This window comes from Tursiops truncatus, chromosome 1 (assembly GCF_011762595.2).
Source record: "Tursiops truncatus isolate mTurTru1 chromosome 1, mTurTru1.mat.Y, whole genome shotgun sequence".
In the NCBI taxonomy this organism is placed as follows: Eukaryota; Metazoa; Chordata; class Mammalia; order Artiodactyla; family Delphinidae; genus Tursiops; species Tursiops truncatus.
The window spans coordinates 126,666,040-126,684,245 of record NC_047034.1 but is presented as its reverse complement, the minus strand read 5'-3'; the positions used below and the strand labels follow the sequence as shown (position 1 = coordinate 126,684,245).

The 18,206-nt window shown below is 37.8% G+C and overlaps 1 protein-coding gene across 9 annotated transcripts in view; it reads left to right on the top strand.

Annotated features, from left to right (window-relative positions):
- The window catches only part of SGIP1 (SH3GL interacting endocytic adaptor 1), a 211,781-nt gene that overhangs the window by 160,034 nt on the left and 33,541 nt on the right, over positions 1 to 18,206 (top strand). For 5 of the 9 annotated variants that reach the window (XM_073788675.1, XM_073788663.1, XM_073788667.1 and 2 more), the window contains one exon: positions 3,082 to 3,141. The exons of 3 other annotated variants lie outside the window; for them this stretch is intronic. In XM_073788675.1, the coding sequence (XP_073644776.1) occupies positions 3,082 to 3,141 (60 nt within the window). Of the gene's footprint in view, positions 1 to 2,083; positions 2,150 to 3,081; positions 3,142 to 18,206 lie in introns of all 9 variants that reach the window. One more of the 9 variants, XM_073788688.1, reaches the window with a different exon arrangement.

Sequence of the window (18,206 nt, the reverse complement as noted above, 5' to 3'; positions counted from 1 at the left end):
TTTATTATTTGTTTCTTATTTCTATAGGTGATAGTCATTTTTTTCGATGTTTGCAAAACCTTCCTTTGGTACCCCAATGCAAAAAGACCACCCTGAAGACAATTTTTCTTCATTGTTAAATTCACTATGAATTATATTCCTTCACTGTTAATTATGCATTTTTAAATTACATCTTTAACATCCCAGGAATCTGTAATGAATGAAAGGTAATCATTTACGGGCATCAGATGGACTTTGATGCTTCCTTTGGTGTAGATCTTTGAGCAAAAGTGATTTGTATTCAGTACAGGAATATTAGTCATAGCATTTAAAACTTAAAATATTTCCTCCAAGTCTTTGTCTCTCTAAGCTGGGTGGCAATTCTGACTTAGATAAGCTTTTTAAAAAATATAACTATATTAACATCAATTATTCTGGACAAAAAGAAAGACCTTTGGAGGTGGATATTCTTGATCCCAATTTTAAATTCTCACAGTTTAGTATTTTTTTCCTTCTGCCTTTTTTTTTTGAAAAGCCTGTCTCCAGTACTGACTTCCCTATCTCAGATCAATCTGAGGCAATTTCCATGGTTAGTTCTTAAGGAAATTTTTCTTCTGTACTTGATTTGAGTGTTGCCCTTATTTAAATTAAGCACAGAGCTATGCAACCACCCATTTTTAAGTTCTCTGATTTATTTAGTATGTTTTCTTCTAAGCGCTCAATGTCTACAACCACAATAAAAAATGATAGCCACCCTGTTCAGCCCTTACGAACCATTCTTTTGTAACTTCAGCTCAAAGAACAAATGACAGTATTGGAGGCTCCTCATTTTAAGGAGATTGTAAACAGAAAATTAGTTCTTCAAAAGAAAGGAATATTCTCCACCATTCCCCACTAATAGGTATGAAAAGGCACTGTTACATTCAGTTTCTGCCAATGTAACTTTTTTGTGTCCTATTTTCTGGAGATATTATGGGGTATCCTTCTTAGGGCCAGTTCTTTTTCCTCTCCTACAGATATTATAGGAGTTGCATTTGCTTATTCTAGCCACCAAGGAAGCCACATGTATATTAAAAGCTGATTGACAGGTGCTATCCTAGGGCCTTAAGAATTGACAAAGAAATAGTTTCCCTGCCTTATTCACTAAGTCTAAGGAGGCAAGCTAGTAGAATATTTTCCAAGAAGCAGAGTTTTTGAAATAATTTTACTACCCTCATCCATTTCCTTATCTTACCTCTCTGCGTTCTAGGGAAAATTCTCCCTTACCGGTCTTTGTACAGAATTTATTCAATTTTCTATTAAAGTTATAATAATACCCTTCAGACGTGTGGCACTGATTGATCTAAATCACATAGAATAAAACTTCAATTGTATACATTTGTTTGTTGGTGAGGAGGGAGACCGTGTACAGAGATCCAGAACGGTTGGGATTCAGAGCAACTGTTGTGACCAGTTTACAAAGACATTTGGCCATGCCTGATACCATAGCCAAAGATGGAATTACAATAATGCTGTTCAAAATTAACAATCCATAACTACCAAGTACAGTGCAAGGCAAATTGAATTTGGATATTGATGAAGTTGAAATGGGATACTTCATTCAGGGACCTCAGATTCATACTGCTGCATTTTTACGGTCTCATTAAAAGCTTCCTCTTTCCCCATGGGGAGGAAGGTGCATGCTGGGTGATCCCATTGAGCTGTCAACACTCTGTCCAGAGGTTCTGTTGATGGATATATGTCTAGCCACTTGAGAATTGTGTCTGAGTGAAATACACCTGCACGAGTCAATTATTAATGATAGTGCTTTTAACAACTCCCTGAAAAGGTGGGGATGTGATTTCTTCCATGGAGCTGACTTCAGTGAATTCACAGATGCTAACATCTGGCATTTTTTAGATTTCCATTTCTTCTCATAGGCTCATCATGAAATAAGCACATCACTTTTTTATACCCTTTCCATAATCTCAGTGTCTTAGGTTTTGTTTCCTTTTCCATTAAAATCATTCCTGTGTTTCGATCAGTAAAGTGTGTTGCTTGATTTCATTTGAGATTTGTATTTGTGTTTTTGTTTTCCATTCCTTTATATTTCTTTGGTTCATAGTGTCAGAAGATGATGTTTTTTATGACAAACTGCCCTCGTTTGAAAGGCGCTGTGAAACGCCTGCAGGTATGGTGCTAGCCGAGTGATCTCTAGATATCTAGACTTTAAAAATCCAAGCCCTTATGCCATCTGAATGCTCAACTTCATGGACATGCTCCTCGCCTCATGAGTGTCCAGTGCCGATCAGATGCACCGTCTGTTTACTGTTCATCGTGTAACTCATGCCACTGAAATGTTTTTTGAGTGAACATTTTATAAAGCCGCAGGTTGCATGACAGTTTCTCAGTGAAAAGGTTCCAAAAAGGTGAGATGCTATTGCTTTGTGAATTTACAGAAGGAGGAATAATTTAACTGCTCAGAATTATGTGTCCAGTGACGGCTTTTTAATTAAAAATATAGTAGAGCACCGTTAGTAATCTTGTTTTCTCTTTGGTACGTAGGTAAAGGGTGTTTTGTGTCTGGATGCCTAAGGTGATTCCAGGGGAGGGGATGGAAGAAATATGACATCTTCCATGAACTTTCAGTTGATATGCAATGCTGTTGTTATTGAAAACCTCAGCTAAGTTTTATATAACCTATAACTCCGAGTTCATCTTTTTGAAAACATAGAAGGGGATGACATTGAAGATGAAATAAATACAGCAATTGCTGAATGACAGTTTGGCCAAACTCGTGCAGTTAAAATATGCTGACGCCCCTGCATGGCCAGGAAGACTTCTGCTCCATGCGCACCAGCACTGAGTACCAAGCTACCAGCAACACGTGCCCATCCCTTTAGGCCTCCATAGCTTTGCTTTTGCTTTCTGTTTCTCGAACTGAAAACAAAATAACAATAATAATAGATTGCCAGCCTTCCCTTTTTCCTGCACGCTAACGGCATGCAGTGCCTCTGCCCTCCCCCCTAGTGAGATGAATGACCTGCTCTGTAACTCATACTGTGTCCTTCTCTCTCCCTCTCCTTAACCTTTCCCATCCCGCTTCAACTCCTGGCCATGCAGAGAATGAACAGCCTTCCCTCGTTTGGTTTGACAGAGGAAAGTTTTATTTGACTTTTGAAGGTAAGTAGTGCATAGCATACCAGATTCTAATTTATCCTCCCCTCGTGCCTTTTCCCCATTCACATTTTTAAATCCCAATTCTCTTCAAAAGACCTGGTCTCACTTTCTATATAAAAATGCTATGGCTACTTCGAAAATATTAAATACTAAAGAAAATATTCCATGAATTTGGTTTGTACGGGATCTTCGATTTTTTCATATTAAAAAATTAAAGCTAATTTGCAGTTAATATTGGTTACTTAATTAACTGTGTTAAACTGAAAAAAAACAAACACCTTTTTTGGGCAAGGAACTTAACTCTGTCAACCAGGGCTCTTTCTTAACTCTTTTGCAAATGCAATGCAACAAATATAAGGACATTTTTGGTTGGAATTGGAATTTAACTTTGCTTTGGATAATTAATATTTCAGATACAACGTCCATTATTGTAAAATGTAAATGTGTAAATATTCTTATGACAAGGAATGCTGCATAGGAGGTCAGAAAAGTGAGGAAAAGAAAAAAAGTATTTTAGTAAGTTCTATTTACATCTTCTGAAATGGAAATTGAAACTGGAATGACTAGTAAAATGTACAGCTACCACTGGACTTGCCATTTTAGAAGATGAAAGAAAATATACATAAATATAATGTCAGGTATCTAACCTCAATGTTGGATAATTTGTTATATTCTGTATTAAGGATTAGCATTCTTCTGTTTTATATTTAAATTCTAAATCATTTTAACAGGCCAGGCATTTGATAAAATGGCCTGTTTAAACTATTGTATAGGAAAAATTAAGTAGTTCAACTTAATTAATGGACTATCTTACACATATCACTTAAAACTCTGCTTTCTACGATTTTAAATAGCTAAGTTTATCTTGGGATAAAAAGTTGGCCAAAAAATATTCTACTCTAGAATTGAACCTAAATATTAAACATCTTATATTTCATGACAACAAAAAGAACTTTCTTAACTTAAGTGTGTGTTTTAGCACCATTGTAAAAAATCAGAATGACTGATACAGATTTTGAAGTAGTTTTTGTGGTGTGGCTTTTTTCTCTTAACAGTGACTTTTCCTTGCAAGATGGTCCCAGAGATGGAAGTCCTTAGCTTGGAGTAGCTTGGGTAGCAACAGGAAATATTGTATGATTTAAAGCTTCCCAAATACTTGATGTCTATCCTGGGTCAGGCAGAGAACAGGTGGATAGGCAGTCTTTAAGGGAAGATGCATATTTTCCACATGATGTCGGAAAACTTCGTTGCCTCAGGCCATTAATTTTGTGATAACCAAGATGCAAAATCCACAAATTTATGACCTGCTAAACTTTCTCTTCGAATCAGATGGAATTAAAAAGTGCCCACGTGTCTTTTTACTGATCAGCACATCTCAGAGCAGAAGCTACGGTTGAATAGGTTGGTGATCCTGACTTATAGCCAATACCTGCATACATAAAGGCCCTTTCTCTGGTTCAGTCTGGCCACATTAGAAGTTGTAGTTTACTCTGCTTTAACCAGGAAATTAAGCCATATGCTACCGGCAACCTTCAAGTAACATCTGGGGCTCCAAAAAATATATTTCATAATTTTTTGTTGGTGTGGTTTGTTTTGGCTTTAGAGTATCTGTTGGTTGGTTTGCTTGTGTTTTGGGTTGGATTTCTTTAACCAGAGAGAGGTAGACTTTTTCTGAAGATACCAATCTAAAGAGAACTTTTGGTTTTTGGTTTGTTTGTTTTTAAAATCCACATCATCAATCAAATATAAGTATTAATAAACATATGGAATAGCAATGTGAGCCCCTTTTTTTCTTTTTAGGAAAAAAAAATATTTGTTAGTAGATTTTGGGGTATCTAAAGTTGGTAACATTGCCATTTTAATTAGTAAGATCCAAATTCCTTAAGCATCTCAATTTAAGCCAAGAGAAGTCATACAAGAAAGAGGTTGAATAGAAATTAATTGGAATCTCTAGTTCTGTGTTAGCTTCATCTTGGACTTTGCTCAAGGCTGGAAAGTATAGGCAAGGCTTCTTAAGGGACTATAGGAGCAGCTGTTTCATAAATGTGTCCCTAGTCTTCTCATCAAGAAACGCTTATGCAGATGAAAATACGTTACAGTGAACTTCAAGAGAAGACTTAAGAGAAACTAAAAATGACACCTTACCCCCAGAACTAAAAATGACACAAGGATGGCTACATTTTAAGAATGGAAAACTTTGTTTTCATCATTTATGTACATTCGTCTCAGGTAGTTTTAGCTAGTGCAACCTGGAATGATTTTTAAATTTTCTGCTGTGATGATAAAATGGCATAGAAACAGTGACATGTTAAAATGCCTTGAGAACAGTGCCCCTACCCAAATTTTAAACTCCCAAAAGACTGTCATTCAACATGTTTTATTGAGTAGCACTTTTAGTATATTCTTCTAAGGCACTCTGGCTTTACCCACATTTGTTATTATTAATGTTAATTATCTTTATCTTCAATTCTTTATTCAGGGAATGCAGAAGAGGAAGAAAGATTCCCAGCTCAAAATATTCACTTGTTCCAAATAGCTTTGAAATTATTATTTGTTGGCATCTAAATAGTGTTTCTATCATGTTCAAAACCTTAGCCTGTCTTATCCATTGCTTTGTTCTTACAGTGCTCTAGGCATTGTGGTTACCCAGTGAGTGTCTGAGTCACTGACCAATCAACCAACTCACTAATGAACTTTGCCTTATGAACTTATTTGGAGATAGCTTGAGATGCTTCACACCTCCAAATTTAACTTAACAAGAGAGATAGAAAAGCATTAGATGACAGTTCGAACTCAGAAGAGTTCCAAAGCTTGTCTTAGTGGTTTACTTTTATAAACAATTTCATTTTTAAAAAATTCACTGAAATTTTAACCTATTTAAGTTGAGCTGAAAAAAAATGGTGAAGGTTACGAAAGGTGGTAACTGTTTAAATTCATTCATCCAGGAGTATATCCAACTGAAACTATCAAGTATTCTTCTGAGATGGAAGGAAGGGAAAGATATTTCCATAACAAGTAGAAGATGTGACTGTTAGATATTTGAATAATTCTGTAGAGCATTTGAACATCAAGATGTTTCCAGAAATGTGCTGTCCCTCTCTTTGTTTAACTTATTTAACTACAAAATCATCTTGTATCTGGTAATGGAAAAAAAGACGACCTACAGCCATACATTCTTGAGTGTCACCTCTCCTCTGTGCATACAGCCACTTGCACTCTCCTCTCAAGACAGCTCCGTGCTCCTGTTTACTAGTCTCACTCCCACTAACCTGTGGGACTGTCATGTCCTTAGCAACACCCTTCTCTGCATTCCCAGGCTCTCTGCCACACTCGCCCACCTGTTTCCTTAACTGCATCCCAGCTCTCTCCAGGGGCCATCTCTTCTCCTCTAGCTCTCTCCACGGAAAGTTCCTTAGTCTTCTGTGGGCCCTGTGTCATGGGACTACGAGTTCTCCCAACTCCCCATTGCTACTTCCAACTCCCACTCCCCATAATGTAAAGCAGCCATCTGCTCATTCTACCTTTTACTTACGGCCGTCCACCACTGACTACGGAGCATTCCTCTGCGTTCATCTACAGGCTTAGGGATGCTGGCAGCCCCTTTTCACCCTCTTCTCCGCCTCACTCCCTAGCTTCTTTTTGTGTCATAGATTCGATGGGGATGATCCACCCAAGACCCTTGCTCCACGGCCTCTTGACTTCTTCAGTTCCAATAAACTTTCCCTCCACTCATTAACCCACACCTCTGGCCACATCTTGGAAATGGTCCCTACTGACAAGTGTCATTTTGGCTATCTCAGAACTAACCATGTGTCCCCCTTCCTATACTCCTATACAATGATTCTTTCATTCAACAAATATTTAGTGAGTACTAAATGTGTGTGCCAGCACTGTCCTAGGCACTCCCCTGTAGGGAACAAAACAGGAAAAATTCCCTGTCATCATGGAGCTTACATTTTAATGTGGAGAATCAAAAGTAAAAAGATAAACAAGTAAAATTTACAGCCTAAGTTCTACAGAAAAAAAAAATAAAATAGGGAAGGAGAATGGAACATATTGGGGGTGAAAATAAATAAATAAGAGGACCTGAGGTAATAAAAGTAATGAATAATAATAACTAACACCTGAGTTCTTACTATGCAAAAAGTACATTTCATCTACTATCTCATTTTATCTGCACAACTCACTGATGAGGCAATTCAGATTCAGCTAACATAAGTCACTTTTGCAAGATCACTCAGCCAAGAAGAGGCAGAGAAGGGATTGAAACCAGGCTCCTAGCTGGAGACCGAGGCTGATGCTCTGCTCCGCGTCCATGATCTCATTCAGCCTTCGCAACAGCCCCTTGAGATAGGTGATGCTCGCAGGTTTTTCCAACTCTCCTAACATTCCAGCTTCCTGGTCCCCTGACTACACCTTATCTTTGACCTTGTTGAAACCTCTATCCACCCCACTCTCGTTCAGTCCACTAGCCAAGCCTACATTCAAGTTTTCTTCTTTATCCAGGTTAGACCCCACAGAGGAAAAGTATGTCTCTATACAGTGGGATCTACATTTTCCTCTTTGGAATTATGTAGTCCATGTGAAAAAAGTAACACTTGGATATTTTTAACTTCTGACTTCCTTCAGTAGGTTATTAAATATCCCTGCTTAAAACTTGGTAAGACATAATCATAGTCATGGACCACTCAACTTTCTTTGCCCTGACAATAGTAATAGCATCCTGTAAGAAGCAAACAGGTCAAATTTTTCACATATGACCAGGAGGATAGTAATTCATTCATCTGAGAGTCACTAAAGAAAGAAAAATTGAAAGGCATAACCAATTTTCTGGGAAGCAGCTGTTTTGCTAAATTCACAATATTCTTCAAGTGGGAAGTGTCCGCTAATTGCCCCTACCCCACTGTAGGCCCTTTTCAATCGATAATGCAGTAAAGTTATCGAGTACCCAACTCTGCAAGTCACAGTGTTAAGTACAACTAAGTTGGGGAAACAATATAGAAACATAAAAAGCAGTGATACAAGACTGTCTTCATTAAAAATATTAAAATCGCACTTCCTAGCTATTCTGAATTTTTCTATGTAAAGTACATTGTCAATATAAAATGTAAAGCCCTTTCTATTCATAAATGAAGGTCACAGTTTTTAAAATAGCCTAAACCTGTGAAGAAGATTCAAGTGGAGCTGAACCTGCAAAATGTTCCACCAGGTAGATCTGCTGAGGGTTTCAGAATTCACTCGACCTCTTCACAAGAAATTAATGACCTGGTTCTGAAAATCTCTGGGATTGACCAACATGCTGATATTTCACTTGTTCCTGTTCTTTGGGGCAGGTTCCTTGGCTCGCATGTTTTGTGTATGACTGTCATGCTGGAGATAGACAAGAAAGTCAGTAAAAGAGAAGCCTCTCTCTTTATTCCACTCACTCCTGACACCAAACATGTGGGGTGTTTCCCTTCACACTGAACAATTCTGACGTAACTACCTGGAGTTAGGCACACCCCACGGCTCAGTCCCACAAGGCTGCCCCCCGCTTTACCCACCAGTCACAAGTCCCACAAGTCACCTGTACTTCTCATTGACTGCCTGTAAATTGAGGGCTCTCCACAGCCACCTCCTGGGTTTTGATAACTTGCTCGCACAGCTCACAGAACTCAGGAAAGAGCTTTACGTTCTATCACCCGTTTATTCTAGAGGATACAGCGCAGGCACAGGCAAATGAAAGAAATGACTAGGAGGAGGTATGGGGGTAGAGGCACGGATCTCCCATGCCCTCTCTGGGTGTGCCGCCCTGTCAGTACGTTGATGTGTTCACCAACCCGGACGCTCTCCAAACCTCAGTGTTTAGGGGGTTTATGGGAGGCTCATTAGGTAGGCACAGTTGTGTGAATCATTGACTACTGGTGATTAAGTCAATGTCCAGGCTCTCTCCTCTTCCAGAGGTTGGGAGATGGAACAGAAAGTTCAACCCTTTAGCCAACCAGCCCCCATCCTCCAAGAGTCACCTCCTTAGTATGGACTCAGGTATGGTTAAAAGAGACTTTTTATGAATAACCCCAAAGCCCCCACTAACCCTCTCACTCAAGAAATGACAAGGGTTTGAGGAGCTCTGTGCCAGGAACTGGGACAAAGACCTAATATGTGTTTCTTAACATCGTAGTCAGCAAAGTGCTCCCTGTTTTAGCCCTGATGTCCAGGCCGAATTATGAATGGGTTGCTAGGGATGATGTGAATGTACAGAATTCATATCAGAATTCTATCCAATTAAATACTTGTGGGAAAGCTTAAGAGTAGGTGGCAGTTTCTATCCCAAGTCACCAAGCAAAGGGTACCCTTTAGTGAAAAGGTGATTTTATTTGGATTCAGCATATCCAGAGTACTGCTGCTTATACCAATACTGCTGATGCAATATCACCAATAAACCCTTACCATGGCTCTCATCTTCTGCTAATTACTCCCTGGCCACAAACTCGTGTAATCTACACAGCAACTGTGTGAAGTGGGCACTATCGTTATTCACACTTTACAGATGAGTAAACAGAGGCACTGAGAATTCAGGTTACTTCCCCAAAATAACACAGCTAGTCAGTGGGTAAATCGGTTCAGAGGGAGTTAGTGTTATGTTATAAATGCTCCTAACCACTATAATATTCAGATCTTCTCTGTGCCACTCAATAACTATGTGATCTTGAGAATTTAATGTCTCCGAGTTTTCTGTTTTGTAATTGTTAAAGTGGAAGGTATAATACCCACCTGGTAGGATAATTAGGAAAATCAAGTTAAGATAGTTTGTGTGTGTGTGTGTGTGTGTGTGTGTGTTTAGTTTACTAACATACTACATGATATGAAAGGCTTTTTGGTTTGGTTTTGGGTTTTTATAGACTTTATGTTTTAGAGCAGTTTTAGGTTCAAAGTAAAATTGAGAGGAAGGTACAGAGATTTCCCATTCACCCCCTGCCCTCACACATGCACAACCTTCCTCATCCGAGTGGGACATTTGTTACAATTGATGAACCTACATTGACACAGGGTAGTCACCTAAAGTCCATAGTTTACATTAGGGTTCACTCTTGGTGTTTTATATTCTATTGGTTTGGACAAATGTGTAATGACATGTATCTGTAATTATGATATCCTACATAGTTTTTTCACTGCCCTAGGCCTCTGTGCTCTAGTTATTCATTCTTTCCCAGTCCCCCAACCACTGGCAAGCACTGATCTTTTTACTGGTTCCCTAGTTTTTCTTTCTCCAGAATCTCATATAGTTGGAATTATTCAAGGTGTAGCCTTTTTCAGATTGGCTTTTTTCACTTAATAATATGAATTTAAGATTCCTCCATGTCTTTTTATTACTCGTAGCTCTGAAATGTTTTTATTTTTCATACTTTGAATTTTCATTCAAACTGAATGAGGAGAATTAAGGGAAGGGGCCAAGAAGGTTCTGTAGCTAAGATGCATTTGTTTATTTCTGGTATTTTCCTGGTCTCTAAAGTGACCTCTTGGGTCTCTGGTAGTGACTAAGGCCAGGAGCTTCCTTTTGTATCCCCATCAGACTCACCGATGGTGTATTTTCTTCTAATATGGTCCAAAATACACAGTTCTTTCTGAATGTGTCCCTCATGCAAAAGAAAATGAAGATAATTCAATAATTTTAAAATATGTAAATGTTGGACAGCCTTTGCTTTGCTCAAGATTGAAGTCTTTTATTCCCCAACAAAGGAAATGAACCCTGAGTTTCAGTCACACTTGTCTGGGTGCAAAAGTAGATTAAATCGTAGTGTTTCTCATCTGATTGGGGTTACCAAATGAAGAACAAATAAGAACAGCACAAAGCCTTAAGCCCCACAAAGAAGAGTTGTTATGTGTAGACAATTTCAAAACCTGAAGCATAAGTTAAATAGTTCCCTAGATCAGGAAAAGGGAACTAGGGTTAGTAATGAATAGAATAGAAAAACTAAAGACTGTTCATTCTTGTATTTCTTCTTTCAGTGGTTAACAAGCATTCCCTGAGCTGCTCTTAGCTATCAGAGAGCTATCACACTCCCCTGTGAAGGAGTTATGGAGGTAAAACAACATGGCTTCTTCCTTGTAGGAATTCACAAGAAATAGAAGAGTTAGGATTTTCTATAAAAGGCATACTGTAGTGAATGTCATAATAGAATTTTAAAAACACGCTGGAAATGTATGAGTAATGGATAGATTTTTTTTAACTGGGAGGAATCTGGGAAAGCTTTTTAGAGACACAGGGACTTTGACCTGACTGACAGTAAGGTACAAGGAGGACTTCAGACACCTAAGATTGTTCCAGTTTGAAGAATGACTTGAGCAAAGGCGTTAGGGTGAGTGATATCCACATCATACCCAGGAATGATATCTACATTATATTCAGTAAACACTGGGAGAGGCTAGGAATGTTTTAAGAAATGATCTTGAAAAATAAGTAGAGATCATATTCCAAAAGGCTTTCAATACTGAGAGAAGGAATTTGATTACAATCTTTATGCAAGGTGGAACTTTGAGAAATTTTGGAGAAAGAAATTGGTAGGATCATCTTTGACTTTTAGGATTAGAGGCACAGAGAAATTTGGGGATTTACTGAAGCAGTTCGGGAGAAGTAGGAAAGAACCGACGGTACCGTTTTCACGGAGAGCTTTGGAAAACACCATTGAGGTAGAAACATCTGACATCTAGTAGGTTGTGGAAAATAAGTGAACACTTCCATTCTGAGACACAGGGAGAAGGGTACTGTTGTAAACCAGGAGAAAGGAGACTCCAAGAGCACTAGATTTGGTCAGAAAAAATGAGTTTCTTTGGAGACGTCTCAGCTTTGAAGTCCTGCACACCATCTATATAGTATGAGTCCAGGAGTAAACAGACTGTGGAAACGTGGGAGTTATTTGCTTAGAGGTGAGGACTGAATCCAGGGAGGTAAGGGTTTAGCCTTGGGGCAAGCCTGTATCAGGAACCATATGGGAAAAGGAATGCATTGTAACCTGGAACTTGCTCCATTGTATCTTTTCTTTAAATAGCCACACAAGTATTAATGGTTAATTTTGAATGCAGGATATTTAATGGACAGGTTTTTGTGGTATATATTAAGTGCCTAGATCTTTTGCTCATCTGTTGTCTCTCGGTCACTCGTGTTCGGGGGAGAGCGCCTAACCGGCTCACCCGGCTGCACTCTGAGTATGACCGTTCACCTAAGTAACAGATAGGAAAATTGCAGACACCAAGCCTAGAAGGAGGATACCAGCTTCTAGAAGGCCATTATTGCAAATACAAGTTAGCGTAGAGGTGACATCCTGCCTCTTTTCCCTGACCGCTGCCTGTCCACGCCTTTCGTCCTCTCTTGGGCGTGTGTCCTTCTCATCTGTCTTGTAAGCTTCTATCTCTTCCTTCTGACCCACAGACGTGAACACTCAAAACCGACCATCATTTGAGACTGAAGGAATCTTTAATATTTGTTGAGTACATCAAACAAAAACATAATGACTTGTATAAACCTTACAAATAATTGAGTAATAAATTTTGTATTTCTTGGCTTATAAATAGAAAGAAAATTGTTTCTTTTAATAGGGCACTTCATTTTTCTTTTTCCATGAAATAGGAGCTCTTGCAATAAATTTTAAAGTTCCCTGCCTATCCCCACGGTAAACTTATATAAGTCATGTTCAAAAGGAGCAATTAGTTGCTTCTTATGACATTATAGAGTTTCTAAACTCCTCCTCATGGTAGCGGCGATGTGTCTAGACATGCTCGCAGTTAATATTCTCTAGCAGGAATTAGGACTGTCTACATATGTTTATATGTATGTGCACAAAATTGATTAAAATGCTAAGGTTTACCATGTTTACTAATTCTACAATAAGTAGGTATCTGATAGGGAAAACAATGAACACATTTGTAGAACACGGCCTTGATAATATTGCTATAAGGACAAATATTGTTGTGGCTGTATTCATTCAGTCAGCAAGTAATTACTGAGCCTCTACTATGTGTTCAGCACTATGAAAGATACTGGGGTTACAGTCGGGAACAAGAAAAGCATGTTTCTACCTTCATGGAGCATAGAAAAGACATTAAACAAGTTGTTACAATAACGTGCAGAGATTGTTATAATTCAGGAGATAGGGTGTTTTGGGAGGCACCGAGCAGAAAGACAACCTGGCCAGGAGTTAGGGAGAGCTTCCAGAAGAAGAGACAGGCATGACTTTTAAGTCTACACAGAGTCCGCTTTAAAGAAAGATAAAATGTTTTGCTGAGTTAGAGTTCTAATAAAAATCTTACATAATGTATAAATGTTAATCTAAAGGCATATTGGGTATTATCCTAGATATTAGAAATAGACAAAGTCCCCATTTAATTTATATTAGTTTACTTTCAGTGTACACACATGCATGCACTCACACATATATCCATAGAGATAGAGAAAAATATATGGAATATATATATATTTAGAGAGAGGGAGAAAGTGTGTGTGTGTGTATGCGCGTGCGTTGGCTTTGGAATTAGCCTTCGGGGTCTAAATTATAGTCTAAGCATGATGTGACTTTAGGGAAGCTACTTAACCTAAGTCTTGGTTTTCTTCTCTGGAAATTGGAATAGTTATGGTATTACTAGGAAATAGTAACCTATTTCATAGTGTTGTAGTGGTTGTAGTAAAGATTAAATAGTCAAGTACGAGGTCAGTGCATGCAAAGTGCTCAATAATGATTTGCTATTACCACCGTTGTCCACCTTCCCATATCCCTGGACTGCTTTGTTTGGTTATTGCCTGCTTTGAAGAAGGTCGGGTTGCTGCATTCTAGTCTTCCACATAAAGAATCTGGCAACTCAGTCTGCTGTGAGCTGCTACATGGCCCCCTGCTCTTTGTCAGCAGGGACAACGGGCCCTCTTTTCTGGCTGCTTATGGAGCAGGAGAATCCCGTGGAAGCAGGATGTGTCCTCCTGCTCTACACTCACCTCCTACCACCAGCCTCCACCAGAGCCAATCATTAAAGCTACCTCGCTGAGGCTAATGATCTGCCTGGTGATACACTCCTCGGGATGCTGTGTTCATGCTGATGGGAGATGTTGGAAGAAAATCTGTTACCATTTCTTTTATTAAGGAATTTGTAAATCAAGGTATTTCAGCAAATTTGACAAGTAACTTCAAACTTCCTGAGAAAAGAGTGGAGAAGCTGAGAATCACCAGAAGGATCTATTTTACCTTTGCATAGTTGTGAGCCTTCATCATGCATAGCTTTTTTTTAACTAAAGTGTGGTTGGTGTACAATATTATATGTTACAGGTGTGAAATATAGTGATTCACAATTTCTAAAGGTTATACTCCATTTCAAGTTATTATAAAATGTTAGCTATATTCCTTGTGTTGTACAATATATCCCTGTAACTTATTTTACACATACTAGTTTGTACAATAGTCTTTTATTATGTGTCTTCTAAGAAGAGCTGTCCACAGATGGAGACAGCCCATACATTGTACTCCTGACTCTGACCCCCCCAGACAGAGAAAAGGACCTTTGATTTACCCACTAGAGAGAGGAGAGCTGACACAGTGAATGAAAAAGGGATTCAAAGAGGTGATGTCAAGACTCGGGAGAATCTCCCATTTCTAAGCCCTTTTATGTATGTGGAATGTTTATATTTCATCAATATCAAACATACTCCTAATAGACTTTAGTCAATTACTTGTGAAAGGCCTTTGTAAACTATAAAGTACTATACAAATATAATCATTTCTTAAAATAATTAACATTAATGAATACTTTATGTTGCTAAGAATTTTACATTCATTGCTTTATTTATTAAATCAAAGATTGATTTAAGGTCATCAAAATAAGGCATTAAGATAAGTCATTGCCCTTAAGATTTTAACCCTTTTGTATCTTCAACTATTTTGCAACATGTATGTGGCAATAATCTCTGCTAGAGTGTAGAATTTCAGCAGACAGGAATTTTCATGGACGTGTTCCTTTTCTGCTGGCTCTGCTGTACTGAGTCACCAGGATATTAGTAAATATGGCCTTGGGGCTTCTTTTCCTGCTGGCACATATTCACACAGACAGTGTGTGCAACTTACAATTGTGTTGCTCAGTCTTATATTCAGAGTAACTGCAACATTGCTTCAAGATTTGATTTAGAGGCTCATTGAACTATGCCTTTGAGAAACACGAAAGTTTTTTCTGGAGAAGTATCACAAAGGAGCAAGGGTGAGGTTAATTTTTCAAAGATGTTTTGGTGACTTTCCGGAGTTGCAGTCATCATTGTAACGGGTGAGTCCAGGAAGGGGAAGAATGAGTTACTTAATGTTGATTACTCCTTTCCTAGATTTTGCCTTTTTTGGACTCTGCTCACAGCCCATTCCCCAGGAAACTGGTGGCTCAAATAGCAGGCTTTCAGGCAGTCAGACTAGGACCGACAGCATTCTTTATGCCTCTCCATTCATAAATATCAAATATCATAAAATTCAAAATTACCAGCATCTACTTTTTGACTGTAAGAACAGAAACCATTCAAGAAATAAAGGAGAAATGTAGAAGCTTCAGAGTTATTTAAGATCCTAGTATAACTCTCAATTTCTTTCTTTTTAGATTTTTATGTTATATTGGAGTATAGTTGATTAACAATGTTGTGTTAGTTTCATGTGTACAGCAAAGTGATTCACTTATATCAATACATGTACATGTATCTATTCTTTTTCAAATTCTTTTCCCATAGGTTATTACAGAGCATTGAGTAGAGTTCCCTGTGCTATACAGTAGGTCCTTGTTGGTTATCTATTTTAAACATAACAGTGTGTACATGTCAATCCCAAACTCCCAATCTATCCCTCCCCCACTTCCCCTCCCCGTAACCATAAATTCGTTATCTAAGCCTATAAATCTGTTTCTGTTTTGTAAATAAGTTCATTTGTATCATTTTTTTTAGATTCTGCATATAAGCAATATCAAATGATATTCGTCTTTCTGTCTGACTTACTTCACTGAGCGTGATAATCTCCAAGTCCATCCATATTGCTGCAAATGGCATTATTTCATTCTTTTTAATGGCTGAGTAATACTCCATTGTATATATGTACCACATCTTCTATTTATAATATTTTTTGCCACACTATCCCTAATCATGCTCATTATATAAAATTTAGAAAAACAGAAAGCTATAAAAAATGAAATAATCTATAATCTAATAACCATAGATAACCACTGTTTTGGTGTATTTTATTTCTAAGATTTTTCTTGTGTAGGTGACTCGTGTGTGTGTGTGTGTGTGTGTGTGTGTGTGTGTAGTTTATATTTTCATACAGTATATAAGTATGCATTCTCTTACTTTAACGTATGATAATGTCCCCCATGCCATTAAACTGTATTTGAAAATAGCTCATTGTTTTATTCTGATTGTGAAATTGATGTAAGCACATTATTTTTTAAAACTTCAAACAATATGGAGAAGTATAGATAAAAGAGTAAATACAGAGAAAGAAGGAAATCCTGCTATTTGCAACAACGTGGGTGGATCTTGAGGAAGACAAATACTACATGGTATCACTCATATGTGGAATCTAGAAAAGAGAAAGTCAGACATAGAAACAGAGAGTAGAAAAGTGGTTGCCAGGGGCTGGATGTAGAGGAAATATGGAGAGGCTGGTAAAAGGGTACAAATTTTCAACTATAAGATGAATAAGGTCTGAGGATCTAATGTATAACGTAGTGGCTATAGTTGATGGCACTGTATTGTATTGATACAAGTGAAATTTGCTAAGAGAGTAAGAACTTAAATGTTCTCACAAAAGAAATAAAGAAGGAAAGAAGGAAAGGAAGGGAAGGAAGGAAGGGAGAAAAATATGTGAGGTGATGGACGTGTGAATTAACTAGATGGGAGGAATCCTCCATAATGTAAATGTAGATCAAATCATCACACGTACACATTATATATCTTACAATTTTATTTCTCAATTGTACCTCAATAAAGTTAAAGAAAAAAGATCCTGGAACTGAAAAAAAAAGAGTAAATACAATGCTGAAATCACACGTGTGTGTGTGTGTGTGTGTGTGTGTGTGTGTGTGTGTGCGCGCGCGCGCGTGCTGCATTTACTTGATTCCAAAAAGCCATCCATTGGGATGTGCTCCATTGGTTTAACAACACTTCAGGTGCAAAATAAGCTTCATTAAAAGTATAAAGGCATTTTTTTCCTAACTAACAATAACAGACAAATTGCAAGCCACTATCTTCAGTATAACCATCAGAAATTGAATCTAAACTTATTTCAATTTCAGAATTAAAAGTACACCTAAGTCACTCTGGCCATCAGCAGTTATAGTTAATATCACAGTGACTTGGTGCTTTTTATACAGCATGTTCATAATCTGGATCTTTTTATTCTCTTTGATGTTTATGGTTTCATTTGGGGGCACATCAAAAATTCCAAGGTTTTTTTCTGGATTCGTATTCCTAAGTTTATTTATAAATTGCCAAAAGGTAACTTTCTTGAAAGTCAGCCAGAAGTTGTTGACAGATACAGTTTTAGCACCTGAGTTATATATTCTTTCATGATGCATAATTCAGTCATAACCTGCTTGTCCCATCTTTTGAAATTCCATGGTTTACTTTTCAAAGAATCTGGCAGTTTCTCCTGCCTGCCGTTGCATAGCTTGGTGTGTGACAGTTTATCTTCTGTGTACAAATAACTTTTCACTTTATTACTGCATCAGGTGGAATCTTTAAAAACAATTCTTAAGGGAAAATAAGGGTCCAAATTTAATCACATGAGAGGCTGTCAATTCAAATAACTCAACTGAGGGGACCTCGAGATGAGCTGATCACTTCTAATCAAGGTTACATTCCCACAAGTACAAGCAGAGACAACTCTGGAACATGTTCTGTTAGCAGCTGCCAGTTTTCTTTTGACATTGATTACAAGATGCATCTCAATTTCAGAAATTTTAATATTTTCATGTTTTCAAATTATGTTTCTTAACAATCAAGGAAGTATGTACGGTTTTATGCAAATAGAAGATAGACTCTGCTCTATAACCTGCATTCAATAGTAGCCATTTAAATTTATGAT